General features: G+C 34.8%; 1 protein-coding gene across 2 annotated transcripts in view; it reads left to right on the top strand.

The window, feature by feature from the left end:
- The first annotated feature begins 11,544 nt into the window (after nt 1-11,544).
- The window catches only part of LOC145680984 (putative inactive 1-aminocyclopropane-1-carboxylate synthase-like protein 2), a 49,255-nt gene continuing 35,484 nt past the window's right edge, over nt 11,545-25,315 (top strand). Inside the window, exons 1-2 of one of the 2 annotated variants that reach the window (XM_081752234.1) lie at nt 11,546-11,866; nt 19,000-19,200. In XM_081752234.1, the coding sequence (XP_081608360.1) occupies nt 11,783-11,866; nt 19,000-19,200 (285 nt within the window). In that variant the 5' untranslated portion in view covers nt 11,546-11,782. Of the gene's footprint in view, nt 11,867-18,999; nt 19,201-25,315 lie in introns of both variants that reach the window. The other variant, XM_081752235.1, reaches the window with a different exon arrangement.

Genomic DNA, 25,315 nt, shown 5'->3' with positions numbered 1-25,315 from the left:
TAGCCTAAGTTCATTTTATTATACAATTAAGTTAAATTGATGTATTTCAGTATTCACGATTATATTTTCAGGTTTAAATCGAATAGTGGCAGTATTGAATGGTACTATGGAACAGGTACAGAATGGTACTGGGGAACAGAATGATACTGAGGTACTGAACACATTTAGAAGTTTTAAACACAAACATTTTGGTAACATAAGATCAAGACTCGAAGAAGAAGAAGAAGAAGAAGAAGAAGAAGAAAATAGTGAAGAAGAAGAAGAAGAAGAAGAAGAAAATTGTGATGAAGAAGATTGAACCAAACTTTCAAAACAGAGAGCAGTCGAGAAAGGGTTTTGGAAACCTAATTACGCTTTAACAAATGAACATTAAACATGTAAAAAAAATATATGATTCATTGAATAAATTTTTGAAATATCTGCCAGCAATTAATAATTTCCTTATTATATTAGCCTCAATCAGTGACGTATTTAGGAGGGTGGCTATCGGACTCAAGTACCCCCCCCCCGAAATAAATTTGTTATATGCAAAACTTCATTAAAATTTGTCAGCAACCAAAAGGAAAAATATAAGTGCAGATTCACGTGTTGTGCATAGCCCCCGAAACAAAATCCTAAATACGCCACTGGCCTCAATCAGGAAAGTACGCAGGGGATGGGTCCTGAGAGGTCCGGACTCCCTCTCCTGAAATCCCTGCTTTCCTGTAAATTTAGTGTAATTTTCGAGGCAATTTTTCAAAATTTAATGTAATTTATCTTCATATTGAATTTGTACTCCCCGAAATAAATTCCTGCATACATTCCTAGCTCACTCATAGCTTTAACATTTTTTTTTTTACAAAATAAAGCTACCCTATTCAGGGAGTTCTTTGTTATTACTTCCTCCGTAGTGTCCTTTATTACAGCCCAAAATTGGTCTTTATTTCTTGTTTAGTATTGCCAGCACATTAACTACGTTTCCCACCAAATAAAAGACTTAAAACCACTAGATACCACTGGAAAGATTTTAAAGCCAATAGAAACCCCTGCAGAAAGCAATACAAAAACTACAAATTTCTCACATGGATTAAACTCTGGCTTATTGAGATTTCTACTACATAATAATAAACAGTGTAAGTGTTATAGAATCAATTATACCTAAAAATCGAAAAGTAAATTGAGTGATGTTGACTCGAGAGTTATACTAATCTACTATTCGTCTTCCAAATATTTAAATTTAATTACTGACTCCCGCTATTAGCTTCATATGTCGAACAGAGTGATACGTTTAAGAACGAAGCACAACTTGCTTCTGTACAATACAGTGTAAGAATCACTAAAGAAGTCAACCAGAGTAACGTTTCATTTGCTTGTACGTACCAGGTGAAATATTTAAGGGGAACTATTTGAGTTTTCTATATTTGTAGCTTTGATATGTCGTCTATAATGTTAGAATATTTCTCTCAGTATTGCTTCATCGAGAAGAGAGGAGGCGTGGTCGGTGAGCAAGATTACATATATCAGACGGCCAGTTTACTACAAAAAGAAAGAAAAAACTAGAGATGCAAAAAACTAGAGATGCTTTTTTGAATCGGTGTTTTTTTTACATAAAAGCCGGCTTTTTTGGGGGGGAAAAAGGAGAATTTTGGAAATTTTGGCTTTTTTCATTTTCATGATTTTCCTATCTAAATAGTTTTCTTATAGTATATTCTATAGTTAGATAAGAATTCCATGACCTAAATGCCATATTTCGCTCTGAAATTCACCATCAAGATGAATGGAGCACATGTTTTACGAATTAAATCTAACATGAAGAATGTAGAATTTGAGGGCAATTTTAAAAGCTATTTAACCTTATTTTAACTTTCGAGTTATCGACTTTTTTTCTTCTCTAGATAATTTTAGTTTGTCATCCGTGTTTCATTTCTAAGAGGTTAGTACTCTAGCTTCTAGCGCAAAAGTTAAACTTACGTTTTTCTATATACCCGCACATCTTAACTATATATAAAACTACATGAACTGACATAAATTATTGAGCACTTCCTGTATGGTTACAATGATTAAATTTGGCATGATTGTAGCTTTCAGGAACTAACCCACAGGAAAATTACCAAAACTGAATATTTTTAATTTTTAGGGGGTCTAAAGAGGGGATGAAAAATTTCCCCATGTTATTTAAATGGGACTTTTTTTTTTACCTATAATCTCATGTTTTAGGTACTTAGAATTGGAATAAAAACTTGAAATTTGGTATGCTTGTACGTTTTCGTTAGCACTAAGTAAATGAGTAAAAATAAAAAATTCCAAATTTAGAATGGTTTTATAGGGAACTGAAAAATCTTTCCCATGTTATTTATATGGGACACCTTTTACACCCCCAAATTATTGAGCACTTCATGTAGTGTTACAATGATTAAATTTGACATAATTGGAGTTTTCGTGACAAACCCATAGGAAAATTCCCAAAAGTCAATATTTTTAATTTTTAATTTTTAATTTTTAGTACTTTGGGAAGGGTTTCTCTGATTGTTTCGTTTTCTAAAAAGTCCTAATTTTATTTGGGAGATGCTTGAAGTTTATGAGCACAGGCATAACTAATATTTCGTTTCCTTTATATGTTCAGCAATAATCATCCGGATACAACCTTGAAGATCATTTTACACTGAGAATCAATGGCGGATTTAGAAAAGTATTTTGGGAGGGTTTTTTTTCTTATTAATGTTTAGTTTTTCTAAACATTTGTAATTTTTATTTGATGGAAGCTTAAAATTTATCAGTAAAGGCATAACTAATAGATATTTCGTTTGTTTTTAGACATTCCGTAACTTTGGGGAACAAGCTTCAGTCCGAAAGCCCGCCCCCCTAACCTTCGCAAAACCGTCACTGCTGGTAATTAGTAATAATAACGATTTAAAAACAATAAGAAATGAAGTCGACCAACACACTATTTCTACATTCACAGATGGAATGAAGAAAAACTTTGTCAGAATGGTCGAATGCTGGGTTGAATCCCGGACTTCCCGATAGAACGCAAAAGCTAACCACGCAGTCATGTTTGTTGTGCAGTTGTATTTAGCTTAACTTAAACATATTCCGTAGTCCTTTTTTTTTGGGGGGGGGGGCGGGTTCCGTAATATAATGAATCCCTCTTGTTAAAAATTCCAAAGCTTGAGGATTGGGTAAACCGTGATGGTGGTTATATAAAACTTAACTGTGGAATGTCAAGAATATACAGAACCCAAAGCTCTGGATGTGCAGCCTTTAAGTGTATCATATAAATCTAAGTATTTCTCTTATGTTTTATTTGAATTTTATTTTGTTTCAAAAAGAGGGTATGAAATATTTTGAAGTAAAAATACTACGTAGAATTTTGCTAGTTATTTGTGTATTTTTCTTAAAGAAGTGCTTACTTTTAGGGTTGGCTTGTTTACACAAGCTGTTATTTTTTCTTCAAATAACTGGTTTAAACGAAAAAAATAAAAAGAACGAAAAATGCGAATCGTGTGGACTTCATGGTGACGTTTCCACATATCAAACCATCTGCATTAGTTTTATTTCCTTTTCCCCTTTTAATCAAGGTGTCCCATGTGCAATTCTCGATCGAACCACAATCCTTCTTTCATGTGTAAACCAAGTAGCGGTTCGGATGTCACTTTAAGCGAAAGTCTTCTCTTTGATAACCTCGGTATTACGTAAGGATGTTAAGCCTAAACATACGAAATGAAGCCAAGGTTGCTTAAATATATTGATAGAAATTGGCAAAATTTATCGATTGCCTAAGTAGCTTCCAACATTAGCTTGGATTGGACTTTCAATGATATCTGCATACTAAATTTGTAATTTAATACCTCAGTTTTAGCGTACTGATTATGATACGTTGACTTTAAATTTTACATGCAAAGCAATAATAGGATTTTCCCGTTATTGTTTTACATTTAAAGTAATGACGGGATTTTCCCAATGACTAGGGCGGGAGTTTCTCGATTTAAGAAGTTTACTGACCAGACTTCTTTAAGCTTATGGGACCTCTTCCAGCATAACCAAGGCGAAACAAACTTATTTCTGTGAATATGTAATATAAGTACATAAAGCAAAATATCTAAATAAAAAAAACTGGTTTAAACTTCCCCTCCAAAACGGTTTTTTTACATTTTCAAAAACAATCATAGTTCTTGCCAACCCTGCTTACTTTTGTATATAGGAGGTTAAAAATTTCTTATTATATACATTGGTTAATCCTTTGGGATTCATAATGTAAATATGTTGAAGAAAAATTGTTTGAAATATCTTTTCGAAATTCATGGTTTATTTTCGAGGTTTTGTATTATTATCGACATCAACCGCTAATTAAATAACTTTTTGTGTTATAAAGAAACGAAACAAAGTCTGCTTTATCAATTTAAAGCAGAATTTTGAAAAAAGCCCAAAATTTCCCAAGCATAAAAGCGAAGCAGAAAAAAACCGAGTTTTTTCCAAAACAGCCGGTTTCTTTCCGAACCCTTGCATCTCTAGAAAAAACATTACATTTCCACCAAAAGTAATTCACGAGGCATTAGATTTTCCTTCTAGCCACCAGATTGAAAATTTCTCCACGAAACAAGCATTCAAGACCACCAAATTTCGTATGAAAAGCACTAAATTGGCAACACTTTTCTTGTTGATATTTGTCAGCCAATTATAAGGGTGAGCATGAGTGACGATGTAAATATTAATAATTGAGGGTAAGGTGGAGTAAGTGTGAGTGTATACTAGTTGACTAAGGCTGAGATACCAATTTTGAACCTTACTTATCAGGCTTCCTTCACATAAAAGAAGATTCAATAAAGAAAAGAAAAGCGTGATTTGTTTCAATTTTTGCAGCATTCAGGAAGGAAAGTCGAAATTTGTTGTTCTAGCTAAAAGAGTCAACTGATACTTTAAGCATAGAGATGAATACACTCACTCAATTTGTCCTCATGAGAGTAATCCTCACCTTCATCTTGATACATTGTGGTAAAAGCGATATTCCAACCCCCTAGTCCTACTGGAACACTATTTCTCGTGAGATAAGCGAAGTTAAGCAGTGCTGGGTCTGGATACAAGAAAGATGGGTGATCATTCCTATTCATCAGATGACATTGGCATTGCAGCATCCATTCAACTTCGTGTGGATAATTAAGGAGCTATTTGAAAGAAAGAAGTAACGAACTCCGATCTACAATGTCAGAATTAACGACAAAGAGAGCCGATCTGCTGACCACGCATAATCCCAAAGGCATAAAAGTGACACAAGTTAACTGATAGGATCGGATCCCTAAGAGCTATTTTGTCAGAGGTTTAGTTTATTTTTTATATACATTTGAAAATAAACTTTATTTATTATTGGCACAAATACAACATCCTACATTATTACCAATTCCTCAACATTCATTCAACAAAAAGTGGAAATTCATAATGTTGTAATAGAACAAAAAGGGAGAAAGCAAAGAAAGAGAAAAAAACGAGACCAAAATACCCAACGCAAATTGGATATCAACATTTCCTTTATTATATTTAATGATAATTACTTAAAAGGAAAATCGGTGCTCTCCAAGAAAACCGATGGAAATTAAATAATAACAACCATAGAATGCACGTCCTCAATATTTCTTTTTCTTCACAAGTTGAGGACGACCGTAAAAGTGCTCTGTCCAGAATGACCATGTCCAATTTTATTTGGTTCCTTCATTCTGATGGAAAGAGTCTCGATGTCTTCTTTTTCGAATGAAGATGATAATATGTTTTATTTATCAATTTTACTTTACCTTGTCATGCTTTAAATTTTCAGGTGTTTTATAAGGCTTTATGTTAGGGCATCGTTGTATTCGGGAAATCTTGAAAATGCTGACAGCTAGAAGCGAAGCGTCTACAAGTACAACAATCGATCTTCAATTTGGCGATTTTTTAGACATGGTCTGGAAGCAATGTCAATTTGTTCTTGTACTTGAACCAGGGAGCAGTAAACAGAGAACATTCCACAACACGTTCCTTTTCCGAAACGAAAAACAAACCGGCTTTCCTAAAAACACCGTTCCTGCTACAAAAATATTTGTATTGGAAATTTGTAGTGTATGTTAAGACCTTTCACATCCCAAAATAGTCAAAATGTAATGAGATTCGATATTTACTTATATAGAAATGGTTGTTTCAAGTTCTGGAATTTTCTCGTTTTTTCACTCACTGGTACAATTACTGTCATGCTCTGCAGGAAAATGTATGCCGAAATAATGTCCCTTCCCTTCTGTGTTCATTGCATCTTACAAAATAAGCATCTCTGCAAAAACTACGTTCAACAAATAAAAACAGAAAATTTTGAAAAATTCAGAAATACTTCTTCGCTAACAATACATGTGTTGTTTGAGTCATGTGTTTCCCTAACAACCTTAAAAAAAATACTGACTGTAGTACATGTGTCTCAAGTGTACACTGTTCTTGCTTTAAAAAGTGAAGCCAGCAGGATCAAGAGTTTCTTGATTGTTTGTTTGTTTGTGTGTTTGTTTCATTTTATCAGGAAGAGAAAAATACGATGTTAAATCGTAAGTTTTATTTTAACTGATTATTGCTATTTAGTATCATTGTATAATTTTATAAATCTTCACAACCTTTCAATAAACGGAACACAGTCTTCTGAATGAAATTACATATAATTACAAAGAAAGTGAAAAATAAGTCCAAGTAATGTTCTTAGCATTACATAACATTTATTCAGCAAAAATTAGTTAAAGAGACGAAAATCTATTGAAAAGTTTTAAGTTTGTTTATTTATAGTCTTCGCTATAATTTGAACATAACCATTATTAACTTTATACTTTATCGGATTGGAAGACAAATGGAAATTTTATCATTCGATTTGACGATTTCTCTGTCAATTTCTGGTTAGTTTACCTGAATTTTATCCAATTTTTCGCAAAGTTTTATGCGAAACAAAAGAAATCAAACGAAGCTGGGAGTTAGATATTTTTTTTATGCAAAGGGAAACTTACGAAAATTCCCTTTTTAATGCAGGATGATCGGCCATAACGATCTGACCTTTTTATGAGATGAAACTAATTTTTCTATAACGTTGTAGAATTTACTACCTGAACAAAAAGTAAACCTCTTGGACACTATCTTTAACAGAAAGTAAAGGTAAGTCAACAATTCATATGGAGAGCTCCCTCATGGCTCGCCTTCGGCAGCTCATGTAGTCCAGATCCCACGTTAAACTATAGGTCAACGTCTCATATAGTATCGCTGCTGAAAGGGATGCTAAACTCAAAATGAAATCAAATCACATCAAGATTCATATAGAAGGATTATTATGTATTGTTATATATATATATATATATATATATATATATATATATATATATATATATATATATATATATATATATACAGTAGGGAAAGTTGCTCATCCCAGGGAACACGGCATCTATAGCTTACCGAATTTTCGAGGCAGTTATCTCTTCCTTCCAGTGAAGCCATTTTTCCAAAATGATTTGTATCATGAAATAATTACATAGAGCAAAGAAACAAGTTAACAAAAAGCCCATTTATGTTTTGCGTGTAGAAAGGGTGCATAAAAATAATTTTTGATTCATCATTTGGAACTATTTTTCTTGCTGTATACATGCATGTAAATGACAAGCAAACACTGCAGGATAATTAAGATCTACTGTTTGTACGTGTCTCCTAGAATTAGATTCGTTTATGATTTGGTCGATGATAGTACTATGAAACATGTGCCATGTACCAAAGGATAGCATTTTGGATATAATGAGCACTATTTGTTATAACGATCTTATGAACGAATCTAGTTTAGAAACCAAGGTGCCTAATTCCATATTCATTGCATGTTCTTTCAACAAATAATCTGATATATTTTCTTGTCAACTCGTATTGTTTCTCTCGTTATTAAAGCTACCATTTGTATTGTAACAAATAAATTTGTTGTTGGAAGCAATCGATTACCATTAGACTTGATATTGTTCCTAGATAAACAATCGCTATCGAATATGTATCAAATGATCTTCGCAGCAAAAATTCCTCTGCTATTGTACATATTGATGTAATTCCCTTGTAACTTATACTCTATGGAGCTATCTTGCTATCAGGAACATTTTTCCCCCCTTAGTCTGACACGAAAATTCTCACGAATATGTAAAGCAAAGTATAATAAATGTCTCTGGGTTGAACAACTTTCTTTACTCTATTTCTATTCTTTATAATTTATAGATTAAAAATAAACCAATCAAGAAAGCCTAAAAATATTTGTTTAGTAAATACAGAGAAGTAAAATTGTGTCATTTATTTCTAACACTACTGACTAAAAGATGTTGTTGACCCTAATTTAAATTTGTGTTAATTTCACTAGTCACTGATAAAATGCATTAGCGGAAATATATTTAACAACATCCAATAGAATGTTCTGGCAGATTATTGATCGTACAGATACTGATTACATGACTGGGGTATGGTGTCCGTACTTGCTGTGGGATGCCGATGGTCGTTGCCGAACCCCGAACCCACATGCCGTTATCCTATGTCCAATAGAATATACGTACGGAGGAATCAACCCGGAAATGAACCAAGTACCTTTAATTTGTTGTGGAGTGTCATATAGCCTTTATGAAATAATACGTCTGAAATCTTTTACTATCCTCGCTTTCTTCATTCCGGTTTTTTAATATCTAGGCTACAAGATCGTTTCTTAGAAGGAAAAAAAAAAAAAACTATTGGGTTGACAAGATTGAAATGTTTACTTTTACCCTATAATGGGACCAATGACTGTACCGAGGTATGTATATAACATCACAACTCAAAACATGTTCAGAGAAAGAGGGTTGGGTGCCCATCGTGTGAGAATGCAGCATGGAAAACGCACAATTATGAGTGACTTTAAATTTGCGAAGTATGCTATACATATAATAATAATAATAATAATAATAATAATAATAATAATAATAATAATAATAATAATAATAATAATAATAATAATAACTAAATCTATGGCCTATGGATCCCGAAGGTTCAATGCTGCGTTCACAAAAGCTCTCCGCTGACTTCCATCCTGAGCCAACTGGATCCAGATTCTATCCTGTACTCCTATTTCTGCGAGGTTCATCTTAATATTGTCCTCACATTTGCGCCTAGGTCTTTCTAATGGTCGTTTTCCGATTGATCTTCCAGTCAAGACTTTGAAAGCGTTTCTACTTTCTTCCATCCTGGCTACATGACCTCTCCACCTGAGTCTCCTACACTTGATAACCTTAACAATGTTGGGTAAACCGTACAAATTATGTAGTTCCTCGTTATGAAGTTTCTGCCATTCTCCATAATAATAATAATAAATAAAGAGCTGAAAAACGGAAAATAATTTATTACTATTGTCTGATAAAAAAAAAAAATGTCAAGCAATGCTAAGCTAAGCATTATTGTCTCATAAAATTACAATCGAAATAATTTTATATAAGTTATTAAATTGTTTTGCTTTTCTTTAAGAATTTCTAAAATATATTAGTAATAAATTACTCCCTACTTTTCAGAGCTTTTTATGATATTATTTTCGTCTGCTTTTTAGCGCTTTTATTCTGTCTTTTAGTGCCTTATTTTTGAAGTCGGTTCACAAATTTTTAAAAAATCTTTTTTTTTTAATCTAATTTAGAGGTTATAGTAAAATGTTCATAGAATACGTTAATACACAAAAAATGAAATGTTAGTGCGCATGTTATTGCTCTTCTACAGACTCATTCTTTTATGGACTGTTACGTACTGATGTTTGTACATGTGAGGGAAAAAGAGATAAAACGTATTTAGGGACCTAGAATTAAGTATCTGAACGATGTTAAGAAAGTTCAACTACATATCAACAGATAATACAACTAGCAAGGAACGGGCAAGGTGCTCAATAATAGAGACCACTCAGCTATTGGTGGGACGGGTCATCTGGTTTGATTGCAGCTGAAGTGAGTCTGTACTAGGCAAAATCTTGATCGTGTGGTTTCTCAAGCTCTCCTACTTTTTGCAACCAGTTCTTCCATTAATATTCACTTCCACTAACAATTCGTCTCCTTTATCCTAAATGGCATAAAATGGCACTTCAAAGTAATAATAATAATAATAATAATAATAATAATAATAATAATAATAATAATAATAATAATAATAATAATAATAATAATAATAATAATAATAATAATAAGTATTCTGCCCTTACTGGCAGGTCACTTGCAGCAGCTGAGAAGCTTCCACACTCCACGGTCCTCCGCTAACCTCTTTGTCTTCACGTATGATCTTTCGGTCTTTATATCATCCATTAATTGTAGTCTCCTTCCCCTCCCTCTCTTTCCCGCCACCATTCCCTCTAGGACTTCCCTCATGATACAATTTCTTCTTAGGGAATGTCCCAACCAGTTTCTCTTCCTCTTCTTAACAATTTCTAAAAATGTTCTTTTCTCCTCCACCATTTCTAACACCCTCTCGTTCGTTTTCCGCTCTACCCAACTAATTCTTTCCATTCTTCTCCACATCAACATTTCGAAGGCTTCCAGTCGTTTTTCAACACTTTTACGTAATGTTCACGTTTCCGCCCCATACAGTACAACACTCCATACGAAGCATTTTATGAGTCTTTTTCTCAACTCTTTATTTAAGGTCCCACAAAACAGACTTTTCTTCCTCCTAAAAGCTTCTGTCGCCATTTCTATCCTTGCTTTTATTTCACGTTCGCACTTCATATTATTACTAAGAATACTACCTAGATATCGAAAACTATTCACTTGTTCTATTTTCTCCCCTCCCACTTTTATATTTGACATAGACCTCTTCGTTCTAATCACCTCTTCTTTCTAACATTTATTTTCATCACATATTCTTCAAAGCCCATCATCAGGTTTTCTAACATTTTATTGATTCCTTTTCAGATTCTGCAACAGGCGCAAATCTTACGCATCTAATCATTCTACCTCCTACTGAGTTGTTGTTGTTTTTTTTAGTTTAGCGTCCCTTTCAGCAGCGAGACTATATGAGACGTGGACCTACTGATTAACGTGGAATCCGAACCACATGAGCTCCCTCCGGGAATCGAACCTGGGTCTCTCACGCCAAAGGCGCGTGTGCTAACCGCTTAGCCACTACCTACTACTGAAACGCCGTCTTCATCATGTAGGCTCTTTTTCACTATCTCTTCTAGATAGACATTAAATAGTGTTGGCGAGAGGCATCCTTTTCGCCATTTTACTGTAATAATAATACTATAATATAATATAATAATAATAATAATTTTCCCTGTTGACTATCAACTTCCGGATGGAGCAAAGGAAGCTATCATTTTTAACACTCAAGAAGAGGAAACATTTTATTCTGGTTATTTCTTTTTATCTTCGGATACGTCACCAATAGTTCTCATAACAGGATATTTTTCTAACTGCGTGATTAAGTTTATTAAGGTGATACGCATATGTAATCTGGTGTATATGTGTGTTAATGAGCTTTTCTAGATAGATGGAAGAAGCACAAAAGGTATAAAGGGGAATAAAGGTAGCTTAAGTGAATTATAATACTTATCGTGTAGGTATTTTGGTCGAAATCGTCATAATAACATGATCCTAGAAGGTTAATGGATCTTCCTATTTCCTCCAGATTAACTTGTGCTCTATCATCCCCTTCGGCAGGATTATAAAAACTGAATACCTTATTCTTGCTACGACCGTAAGCATTTCAGCGAATCTTGCTCTGTGAGCAAACGCTAGACCTACTAGTGTATTCAAATTAATTATTCATCCTCAGAGAAAGGATATTTGGAATGTCTCTAAAATCACGGCGTATCTATCTTTTAATCTACTTCAGTATTGTGACTTCATTCAGTGAATCAAAGGAAACTACAAAGGTTGGTCAAACAACTTATTAACAATTTAATATACCTTGTATTTATTACCATTAGGTGCTAAGTCGTGAGCAGTAACGGTGGAGATTAAAAAAAATAATAATAATAATTTAAGCGTTCTTGAGTGGCAAGGTGCCGTGGCAGCTCAGTGGTAAAGCTCTTACTTCTTATGTGTGGAATACCCAGTTCGATATCAGTTTGCGTCAATTGATTTTGCAGATGCAGATGACACCGTACAGATGGATTCTTTCGAGGCTCTCCAGTTTCCTCTCACTCTCTTCATCATTTCGTACTTTATCATTATCAACGTCTCCCTTGGCCTCGAAGCATAATCATAGCACGTTATATATTTTGTTTCCTTATACTAAGCGAAGGAAGAAGACGATAATAAAATTATTATATTAAATTAAATTTTTAGTTTCACGTCCCAAGATCGTGCCTCTTAGAGTAAAGGAGATGTATGAATAACGAAAGCGAGTATTTATTAAAAAAAAAAAAAAAAAAAAAATAGGATTTAGGATTTTATTTTTCTGGGTTTTCGGCATCTACGGCCCATGTTAGCTCGTCACGTATGGGAAATGACGTCCCTTGGCGATCACACTATCCGGGGAAAGGGAAGGAAGAAAGGATTGCAGAAGGAAGGAAGCGGCCTGGGACCTATATGTTAGGTACCACCATGGCATTTGCCTGGTATGAATGAGGAAAACCTTATTCAGGATGGCTGGTCTGGTAAACGTTTTTACACTTTTTCGACTGAGTGCCCCTACCAGGAATCAAACCCAGGACCGCTTACACAAGTTATAAAATATTTGATGGATTCGCTGAAATGAAAATCTGAGAGGTAATCGAAGAACCCCGAGACAATCCAATGGCCGTGGCCCAGGATCGCAGCAGGAAATACTCGCTCCAGATGTCGGTGCACCACTGAGACAGTATGTCCTCTAAAGAAGCAACAGAATACTATAATTACATTCTTAAGTAACTTTCGTCTCTTTACCAATCGAGTTTTAGTTTAAAATTCAAAGTTTAGGGGTTAATGATAATTTTATCTCATTAACAAGTGATATTATATCTCATTAACGAGTGTGTGTACTGTCGTCTTGCAGGTGTCATATTGAAAGGCTTGAAGGGTGTATTTTTCGTGACCAGTTACATTTTAATGGGAAACATTGATCTCGTATAATACTAATTTTCATATTAACAAAATAATTCGTTTCTCGTGATTTTCTCAAAAACTACGCATGAGAGTATTTTGTTCAGCACGATAAGATTTATCAATTAATATTTCTCTAATCTTTGAACGCGTTTTCTTTTCGTCATTCGATAATAATAAATATTATAATAAAATTTATCTTTGATATAATTTCTTACTCATCATATGTTTTTTTTTTTTTTTTTTTAAGTTAACCATAGTCTTATAAGGAATGCGTCGTGTTGTACGTGAAACGGGTTTATAAAATCAGAAGGATGGAATTATTAGACCTCTCGAGTATGTAATTCCTTCCCAAGTTGTAACTCCGAATGGTCGAAGACGACAAAGTTTCGACATAATAAAGATTTGAGGATCACGAGTTCGAGCAATGGTAGACTTTTCAGATAAATCTGGATATATTCAAACTTGGGGGGGGGGGGGAAGAGTTAGCTCGACGGACACACTTTCTTGTGAGCAGAGCTAGAAATATTTATACTTTATGTTATTCATTTTTTTAAAAATCTATTCAGGAACCGTATCACGGAAATTAAGGTATTTGCCTTAAGTGAACCTAAAATGTATCTTAAAATTAACGGAAAATACATTTCAGGTAACAGTATATCTGAGAGTGAAAAGGTAGGTTTTTCTCATTAATTTTCTTGTCTTTTATGTGATTTTCCTTTTTCAAAAGACTACAAAGATAGTTTATATATTTCATACGTCATCGATAACTCAGCATCTGATGTGAAACAGCGGTGATAGGCATTGTGATAGGCAGCGGTGCTATTCTAATTGTTTAACAATCGGTTCTAGATAGATAGATAGATAGAGAGAGAGAGAGAGAGAGAGAGAGAGAGAGAAAGAGAGAGAGAGAGAGAGTAGATTGGTATATACCACTCCCTCAGGAAACAAGCTATACAAGGTAGTCAAAAGCAAAGTTTTTACTGGATACCACAAGTGACACGTAGAAACCTACACAGCATCCTAATACAAGGTGGTGTGACGGAATTACGTAGCACTACGAATATCTTGGAAATGAATCATCCAAGATAGATGGTTATCAAAAAGTATTGGGAAGATCTTGAATGGATCGACAATTATTGATAATGGTATGTATGCGATTCAAATATATGTAATCCTCGTCACTACACTCATGTGATTCAGCTCTCATTCTTGATATCTGAGCAGTTGAGATTAATAAATAAACGCTCATACCTTGTTCTCAGAGTTCATATGTTTAACTCTGTAGTCGTAAGAATTTCTAAAAACAAAGATAGTTAAACTAAAATTTACTGTTCCTGGATATGACTGGGTAAAATTTACTGTTAGTCTGCGTATGAATATAGCAAGCGGTTCTGCGAGCTTGATATATTTTAAAAACCGGTTCTAGCTAACCGTCTGAATAGCACCACTGATGATAGGCCTTCACGATCGTAGTATTCCCAACTTATACCCCACCGAAGTTAGGGTTTGAACTCAACCAAATTTTCGTTAAAATAAATACTCTCTGGTAGGCAGTAAAAAGGCAGACGGCAGTCTACGTTTCAATTCATCTGGTAGATGTAAACCGCTTGATGACGATTGCTTCCATTTAAGGGCGAAATTTGTAACTTCTATTACATTTACAAAAAGAAGAACTCAAGAAGCTACTTTCATTCAAGAGTTATCCTTTAGAGCAAAGAGCGGACGGATATCACCGTTACCCGTTAAAATGTTAACGGCTTGACTCTGTTAACGAGCTGAGGTGAGATAATTGTTCTAGCTGTCTATTACGAGAACCATTTAAAGTCTCCGTTCAAAAGATATCTTGTAGAGTAGCGGACGGACTTAAGTCATTATTTAGCCTCTAAGGCAGCGTTTCCCAACCTTTCCCCTGTGATAAATCATTATGCATATTTTCCATTCTAATTTAAAACTTGACAACAATTGCAATGAAATATAGGACTCAGGTTTCTAAAAATACAATTCCTTCTTCGAAAACTGTATCCAACTTTCATGAAGAAGGAAGAACAGTAAATAATGAACGAACATATAAATCTCGTTTACTTTTAAAACACAAATGTAGGTAATTTGTATTCACGTTTGCTTTGTCAAAAGGATTGAATGATATTTTAAAATTTCAAGTTACGAAATTGTCTGCAACAATAAAGAAGCAATAATGGTCATAACAATGATAAGAAATACTTTTTTGAACATTAAAAATGTACAGAGAAGTAAGTCAGTATGAAACTTAAAATTGTAGATTCATAGCAGAGGTTCATAGTAATGTGAAATACAAATATACATTTTTCCCTATGTCTTGCAATTTGATTGATATAGAATTAATAATTTTGTTTCAATTTCCTCGCGACACACCAGCGGCCCACTCGCGGCGCACCGGTTGGGAAACGCTGCTCTAAGGTGTTAACGGATAAACTCCATTAACGAACTTAGCCGAGAAAATCACTTTAGGCATCTAGTGTAGAAAACAGAATTCTAAAACCTCATTTCTGTTCAAGAGTTATCGTGTGTATTAACGGATGGATGTAAGTTATTGTTGAATGTAAGCTGTTAACCGATAAGCTCTATTAACGAATTAAGCCGCGATAATCACTTTAACTACCTAATGTAGAAAGGAGAATTCAAAAACTTTGCTTCCGCTCAAGAGTTATCGTGTGGACTAACGGACGGACAAACCTTATAATAATTTGCACTTGCGTGATCCTAATAAAAATAAAGAACTCTGATTGTTATTTGCAGAAAAAAATCGTAGGAACAAACCTGTTAGATGTTAATTTGATGAATAAGAAAGTAAATAGCGAGACGGCTGATTATTTTTATTCGTATTCCACTTTGTTCTTATAATAAAGATTTGGTCATAAAGGACATTTTTTCCTTACTAATTAGGCTTTGACTGGTTAAGGTCTTATTTAGTTTCTAGGTATGTACTGTGGAAGTTCCTCTTAAATCCTGTCCTTTTACCAACGCCCTCTTTTGTAAATCTTGTTAGTTTAATACAGGGCTGCAGAACTGAATTTTCTTACGTTACAAGTGAACGGTGGAGTAACTTCCTAGGTCAGTGATGAGCAAACCGTTTTTTTTTTTTAACTTTTTTTCAATGCAGCCAAGTAAGAAAGAATAAACTTTAGGTGAACCAAGATAATTTATGGAAAACAACAGCAGTAGATAACTCTCAAACGTTAAAGTAACATTCTCATATAGTGGATGAGGAAATAAGTTACCCTGTGGTCACTAAACTAAACATAAAAGGAAGGAAAGAAAACAATAATCCACAATTATTATTATTATCCTTAAATCTACTTCTCATTCGTCAGATTAGGAATCATACCCTAGCCTGGACATAACCTGGTTCGTGAGCCATAATTTGTCCACTAGTATCCTAGGTAATGTGAAAAGTGGTACCTGATCTATATTAAATTGTAATTTCAAACGCATGCTCAAAACTAACAATTCCTAAGCTTTTAAAAGCATATCCATGTGTGAAATGGAAATATGTTAGTGTTTACAGCTCTGAAAATGTCGAATAAAAGAATGTTGCGTGTTATTAGTTTATACAATGTAACTTGATGCATACCAAATAATCGGGCAGGGAATGGAATAATTGCAGTGTTTGTACTCACAGAAGTGTTGCTTGTACGTGGCGCATATAAAAAAGGGAAGGGGAAATAATTATTAAAAAAACACACACACAAGAAAATGACAGTAGAAGAAATTTATTGTGATTGATATACAAGTGCATATCTTGGCTATTTTTCGATGTATAGTCATCATGAACTTCTAGACATTTCTGGTAGCATGGCACAAGCTTCCGTATTCCTCCCCGCTAATTTTGCATAATACGTTGAGATTATTCAGTGTTTGGCAATACACATCTGCTATAGTTGTTCGTCCTGGTTCGAATAATTCTGCAAGAACCACATCCTTTGGTCCCAAAACCCGATTGCTATGCTATGATTTTGTGAACTCATGCTGTTTGAATTTCTTCGCTTTACGAGAACCAGAGTGCTGCTATAGCATTGAGTGTTGCTTCTACTCCCCAGTGCCGTGCGACATCCAGATTTCATTCCCTGTCACTATGTAAGAAAAGAGGACATCTTCATCCTTCTTCTAGTGGCCAAAAAATCACATGCAGCTGTCATTCTTTGCTTTTTGTGAGTGTGTCAGCATTTTTAGCACCCACCTCCACACAGTTTGTGATAGCTCAGCTTGTCAGTTACAATTCGAAGCATTATTTTTGCAGACACTGCTGGAAACTCTTTGGCGAGTTCAGTTACTGTGAACCGGTGGCTGGATAGCACTTTCTCGTTAGTGCCTTCCAATATATTGTCTGTCTGAGCACTAGGCCTTCCACTTCGCTCATCGTCATGAACAGTTGAACACCTTTCCCGAACCTCCTTACATTATTCAACCAAATGTGTGTTTCCATAAGCTTAATTTGGGTTTCCTAGCAAAAGTGTTGTATTACCCAAACAATATATTTCATTAGAAATAGGGATGCGCAGGAGACGAGTCGAGACAAGATTTTCCTGACAAGATTCGAGTCGACACACGGCTCTTCCAATAAAAAATATACATTTTTCGAGTCGAGACATCACTTTTACAGCACATTTTCGAGACGAGACAGACACAAATCTTGTCTCGTGCGCATCCCTAATTAGAAAGTACATAAATATGGAGCATTTCAAGTATTATGGGCGAATTCAAAACAATATTTGTTTCCTGAAAATTCTATCTGAACGATCAAAATAGATGTTCCTTTTAAAATACTGTATTTTCTGAGGGAAATATAAAATGACTTCTACAAATTATACATAGGGATACTAAAGCCGGCTGCCACATAACAGTTGACATTACTACTTGAACACTTCAAATGTAATACCTAAGCGTTCAGATTGCACGTAACATTTGTTCGGTTTGCTCTTACTACCCGGAACGCCTCATATATTAACCCTTGAGAGACGCTATTTTAAATCAGTCTTCCTGCAAAGACGCATATAAACAAATAAATGGATAAATAGGTAAAATAAACAAATAAAACGTAAACAACTTTGAAACAGATTTACTATATTGCTATACATAGAAATGACTTACTCGGTAAATTAAACGAGTGAGGCTTATAAGCCACGCTTGTCCTTTCCGTTCACATTTTGTGTTTATATACCACCATGTCCTCAACGAAACGATTGATTGTGTATATGTTTATATGCCATGCCCGTCTCGAAAGGGTTAAGTCTACATATAACTTTGTTTTTAGTAATGTGTTAAATTTACGATAGTATCTTTGTAATTTTTAAGAAAACATAAATTTAATAGAATAACCAGAACTGTAATCTATTCTAAATTAGATGGTACTATTTATGGAAAACACATACGTTCAAAAGCTAGCGAAGTGGAGTAAACACCAAAATATTCACAATTGAGTGCTTGAGAGTGAGAAGGAGGCTGTGCCACAAACAGATAGTTTTGAGAAAAATGAAGTTTTATTAGACTAAGTACAAAACGCATAACGCATGGTTATTGTTATTGGGCAATGGCTTATTTGCTTTCAAATATCAACAGGTTAATTGGAAAAATTGTTAGCAGCACCAACAGGAACTGTATCTACATCAAAATTTCATGTTGTGTGGCATAGCCCCTTCTCACTCTCAGGCACTCAATTTTGAATTTTTAGTGGGCCGCGGTGGCTCAGTGGTAGAGCGTTCACCTCTGGTGCTTCGGATCCCGGGTTCGATCCCAGACCCCGCCAAGTGAACTTTGTGGTGGGCAAACACCGTGTGCGTGGGTTTTCTCGGGGTTCTCCCGTTTCCTCCCACTTTCTTCATTCCACCATTTCATTCATTTCTCATAATCACCGTCTCCTTTAGCCTAACCGGCATAACCATGGGACGTAAAACTCAAAGATTTCATTTTTCAATTTTGAATTTTATTTATCATTATATTTCAGCGTCCAATAAATCTTAGTATATCCGATAATCAGTTATCAGAGGACCTGATCTTGGAGCGTCTTAACCAAATGGAGGACACCACTGTCAGTCATGAAGATATTCACTATGGTGATTTCGTTGGAGATTTGGAACATAGAAAGGAAATTGCTAATTTTCTCACAAAACATTTGAAAGCAGCAACACGTATTGATCCTGAGAATGTAAGAATATTTTAAAGCATTTTCCAGGTTAATTAATTTTATTAAATATGTAATTTATAAAGTATGATTTAAAATTAGGCACATTCGTAAGTAATTTTTAAAATGTAAAATGTGAGTTAAGTTATTATCATATTCATTACAAGTAATATGTGCATCACTGTAAAGAGAAAGCGAACAATGATGGATACAATATGCTACTGACCGGTTCATATTTTTCTTATATGGTACATATAATAATAATAATAATAATAATAATAATAATAATAATAATAATAATAATAATAATAATAATAATAATAATAATAATAATAATAATAATAATAATAATAATAATAATATTTTTCAGAGCCGCGAACAGCTTGTTGGCAAAATTACAGTAAGTAGTATCAGAGCACTACATTATGATGGAATAATAATACTAATGATTATAATAGCAACAATAATAAATAAGAAAACATTGAAAAGAATAGCACTAATATAAAACACAATATAAATAAAAGTCAATTAAGCAAAAAATAATTCCTTGTCAACGTTGTAAAAATTGTCAAGTTCTCTATCTAAAACAACGAAAAGCTCAGAACAGCAGTATTAAAATTACATTTTAGCTGCATGAAGTTTCCAACATGTAACTTTGTGCACAGTTTCTTATTTGAGGCTAGGTTTAGAACACTTTAAACATCTGAAACGAATTTTATCTGAAATTTTGATTATAGTGGATGCCAAACGAATAACCAGATCTTACGAAAGGAAACGCTTGGAGTAACATATTTTAGGGATATTTTTATAGTAAAAAATAGTTTGTTGTTCATACAAAATTAACAGTTGATTACTTTTGGTTAACACTTTTGCTCGATAATCACAAATTGACATTTCTTACTAGTTTTATATTTAAAACATTATCTTTTCAATATCTATGTATTCTTTGAAGCATTTGCTCTGTAGAACAAAAGTTGGCAGATAGTCTATCGATAGCAATAACGTCTTCTCAAGGCTGTTATAGGATCGCGCAACAATATTCCTGTCCGCAAAAGTTGTCGATGTGTAGTAATAATGAATTTAAAAATGATAAACATGGCTTTCGAGTTTTCGGACCACATGCACTAATGGGTTAATGTTTCTAAACGTCATTGCTTAAAACTATCAGTCAAATCTCATAAAATTTTCACTTGCTTAATACAATAAGTCTAAATGTATATGCTTAAAGAATCTGTCTATCTTTTTAAAATTTCTCATTTCCAATTCAGAGGAACTAAAATCGTGCCATTTCTTATGTTATGATGTGATACTTTCAAACTTATGTTTCATAAACAGTATTCACTGATATAAACCTTGCCTAGTATTTTTCTTTTTTAATGCATACTCTGTCGATTTTTTTCATCTATTCCTTTCAAGACTCTCCAAACCCAAATAATAATTCCAATATTCATACCTCTATAAATAGTAGTTAATTTTCATCTCAAAAAGAAGCATTCGAATAAAATATTTTTGCACAGATTCTATCTTGTTTGTCAAAGTTTTAGAAACGCTGTTCCAATGATGAGATAATAATAATAATAATAATAATAATAATAATAATAATAATAATAATAATAATAATAATAATAATAATAATAATAATAATAATAATAATAATAATAATAATAATACTTTTCCAGCAGAATAAACACTATCAACTGCATTAAATTAGCATTGATACTTTCTTGACACCATAAAAATTTCTTTATCTAAATTTTCTTTAAAACTGCTCATAAGAATTCACTTCATGTGTGTAATCTTGTTTATCTTGATGTGATCTATTGACTGATATAAGTCTTATCATGGTTAATAAAAAATTGAAGCTTAAAAGTTAATCGTAATTTTGGGATATATCTCGTTTAACCATACTGTATACTAGAAGCTAAAGTTTTCCTGCTGACGTGATGCAAATATATCAACCTGTTCTCGGGATAGCGACCAGGTTAAGAATTCGTTCTCCAACGTTTCGAGAAGACATTGTTCTCATCTTCAACGTCAGTATGAAGAGACCAGGCATAGGATTTTGTATATACAGTAAAATCTATCTTTAAGGGACCCTTTATTAAATAGAAACTTGTATTAAACGGAAATATTTCACTGTTCCATGAATTTATTAGCGAAAATCGTATTAAATTCCCTTCATTAAACGAAAACTGTATTACGCGTACAACAGAAATCAAAATAAGCGTCTTAACGGAAAATTTCAAGCAGCACTTAGAAAATTTGTAGATATTCTATGAGTGATCAGATATGCATTTTTAGCAAAACATATAGTGATGTGCAAACCGAAGCAGATGGAAAGTTCGATAGTTGGACAGGAGGTAGGGAAAAAATGAAATGAAATCTTTGAGTTTTACGTCCCACGATTATGCCGGTTAGGCTAAAGGAGACGGTGACGATAAGTAATGAAAAAAGTGGGATGAAACGGGAGAACCCCGAGAAAACCCACGCACACGGTGTTTGTCTACCACAAAGTTCACTTGGCGGGGGCTGGGATCGAACCCGGGATCCCTAGCACCAGAGGTGAACGCAGGAGGTAGGGAAAGAAGAGAAATACAGCATTGAGCTGGAACACGAATGTAAACCAAAAACATAAAGATTTTGTCAAATGCTTAAAGGTGCCTTACGTCGAAATTATATTGTTAGTTTAGTGTGATTTCTCAGACTAAAGTCTCTGCGGAAAGTTGAGCAATTAAGCAGTATGTGTACAGAAAATCTCTCTTGACTATTGGAAAAATTAAGTTAACATCTGTACAGTATTTTTTCTGTTTATTGTAAGTCTTGTGTTATTAATTCCTAGTAGAAATAAATAATGTAAATTGACTAAGGTACGTACAGCATCTTTTTTCATCTTAATATGTCCATCATATGCATGCAGTTTTTTTCTATAGATTTGCCTTCGTTAACCGAAACCTATTATTTTAGCGGGAAATTTTTGCGAGTCCCGTTGAATTCTGCTAAAGACAGGTTTTACTGTACTATCTGGGGTGCACAATATGAGCACTGATCGGCTCATGGATTGTCCAATCAGAGTCCTCCTTGTCCGCTCCAGATAGAATATGAAAATTCTCTTCTTGGTCTCTTAGTACTGACACTGAAGATGAAAATAATGTGTTCTCCTAACATTGGAAAACGAACACTTCACCTGGTTAATATCCCGAGAACATATATTTGCATACTGTATACTGTTGTCTTCACAGTGTCATAATGAAATCCTTGGTCTACTTCAGGATCAGTTTCATGCCAAAAGAGGACGTCATTTTCATAGTGTACATTTTGAGATTTACACACACGCACACACACACACAAAAAAAAGGTTTTATCGTTTTTCTCAGAAACTAAACATGGAGATTTACACCTGCCCATATTATCTATGACGTCCCCCACTTCCTAAAAAAATTACAATGGGCAAAGATATATATATATATATATATATATATATACACTGCTCCACAAAACTTAAGCAACTCGAAGAAAGTGGCAGAAAATAAAACGACACGAACACTGAACCAAGTATAATGAACAACCAGAGGATCCAGATGCACAATGCAACACAAGTGAAGACGAGCAATACAGTTAGGATGTACAGAGTGACAAAAAAGTTCAGCACAACGATACCTCAACAGGTGAAGCTGGATTGTGTGAGGGCATAGGCAGTCTATATGGCGTGTGACCACCACGAACAGCTATACAGACACGACATCTGGCCTCCATACTGCAAATCAGAGTGTTGATCAAGTCTTGCGGCAGATGGCGCCACTCCTCGTGGAGAGCTGTTTGCAGATCAGGGAGAGTGCGTGCTGGTGGACTGCGCTGCGCTATTCGCCTCCTAAGAGCATCCCACACATGCTCGATGGGTTTCAAGTCCTGCGAATATGCAGGCCATGCAATACCCGTAATATTTTCGCACTCCAGATACTCGGACACAAGATGTGCACGGTGTGGGCGGGCATTGTCATCCATGAATAGGAAGTCTGGGCCAAATGCTCCGCGGAAATTGCGCACATGTGTATTCAGAATTTCATCCCGGTACCGTTGTGCTGTCAAAGTGCCATGTTACACAGCATGGAGGTCCGTTTTCCCATCCAGCATAATTCCACTCCACACCATAATGGAACCACCGCCATAGGACGGCCGTTCAGCAATGAAGTTTGGATGATAGCGTGTTCCTGGCTCTCTCCACACTAAAGTCCGACCAGAATAAGACGACAGGCTGAACCTCGACTCATCGGAGAACAAGACACTCCTCCACTGGTGTTCCCCCCACGCAACATGTTCCTGACACCATGTGTAACGCGCACGTTTGTGCTCCAGTTTCAATTGCACACACAGCACAGGCCTTCTTGCATACAGTCCTGCTCTATTGAGCCGCCAACGAACAGTTTCACGACTCACGCGTTGTCCTGTAGCCTGAAACAACTCATTGGCCAGTTGAGAGCACGAAGCTTGACAGATACGTTTGGCAGCAATTGTGGGAAATCGGTCATCGACGGCCAACATCTTCTTCGGACGGTCTCTTCCATGACGTCTATTGACTTCAACTCCATTTTGGAAGCGACTCCACAGCCTCGACACAATTTTTTGTTCACGTTGAATTCCTGCGCCATTTCCACTTGTGATCGGCCCAATTCCAACCGACCAATTATTCGCCCGCGGTCAAAGACACTCAAATGTCGTCTACCAGGCATTGCAAGGTGTGTACCCCACACAAGAACCACTAACTCAATGCTTGGAGCCTCGAACACTACTGGGCTGTGACGTACGCCTCATGGCATAATTTGTTCACCGCGCTTGCAACGGTGCTGATTATGATATAGAGTGGGTGCTCGCCTTGCTTGTGTGTCTCTTCTGTATGTGCATGTCACTAACCAGTGTTGAATGGGCCCCGCTCGTCACTTATACCACGTTCTCTCGGGTTGCTTAAGTTTTGTGGAGCAGTATATATATATATATATATATATATATATATATGGGTGATAGTGGACGTCGTGTGTCCCATTACCTTTTCACATCCACTTTTACCCCTGGTTAAGAGCCTTAAATTCCATTTTGCTATTATCCAAATAAAAATACGTATACTTGCTTCACACAAACCAACTTCATTATTGACTTATCTCGTGAATCAGAATCTAAAAATAATCATATTTTTAAAGCACGAATGTCAACTATCTGAATCATGGCAGGGCGAAGCTGGTAGAAATGCATGTAAGGGTGTGTCCGGTGGAAACAGGCGCGTCAGCGACTGTGACTACGCGCGTAATCTAGGGTAATGAAAACGAGTGATACGAGTTCCAACAACAGTGTGATTGTTTCATTACACTTGTAAACATAAAATATATCTTCTTTACACTGTGCAGAAATACAACGCCAGTGGAAAATATATCTAATACTCATCTTTCATATGCACTCACTTATTTTATCCGTTGTAAAGCACTTGTAATGAGAATATGAACCCTAAACTAGTAACCCTAAACTTGTACATATAAAATACAGCTGTATTACTTTGTATTTAATTCTGCCACCTACAGAAATTGGTTTTTTAACATATCTTTACATGCAGAGAAATGAATTTTAACTGTCAATTTGGCAATATGTGGCGTGCCTAAACTTGACCAGCACCTAATTTTTATTCTAGTCAGTTAGAGCAACTGATCGGTATATGTTCGATCATTGGACAATGCTTTGCTATTAAACATTGTGCCTAAAGAACCTGTATTTTATAATGAATGCCAGGAATCAATTACAAAATCCTTAAGTAGTTATGATGTTTTCAAATATATGACAGGAGTAATACTGATTTTATGTTTTCAAGCTGCCTTTATTCTCTGTTTCTTTTTCACTTATAGATAAAATGTCCAAATTTTAGTTATAAGCTCCTGTGAATACCTTATCATTAGAATATGAGCCATGATAAATTTCGTTAAATTTCTCATAAAACAGGACGTGTGTTTTCTTTAATATTCGTTGTATTACTTCCATTTCTTGTAGTTATTCGAAACAGATAGAGATGAATTCATCCAATCTTCAAAAAGCATGTTTAGCCATAACTTTCCTAAGAGTTACACGATTTTCATGAATATAGATTTTGCTTTCTTTAATA

The sequence above is a fragment of the Thermobia domestica genome, chromosome 3 (assembly GCF_964235325.1).
Source record: "Thermobia domestica chromosome 3, izTheDome1.hap1.1, whole genome shotgun sequence".
NCBI classification, from domain to species: Eukaryota; Metazoa; Arthropoda; class Insecta; order Zygentoma; family Lepismatidae; genus Thermobia; species Thermobia domestica.
The sequence above is the reverse complement of the archived record's forward strand: the minus strand, read 5'-3'. Positions and strand labels throughout refer to the sequence as shown.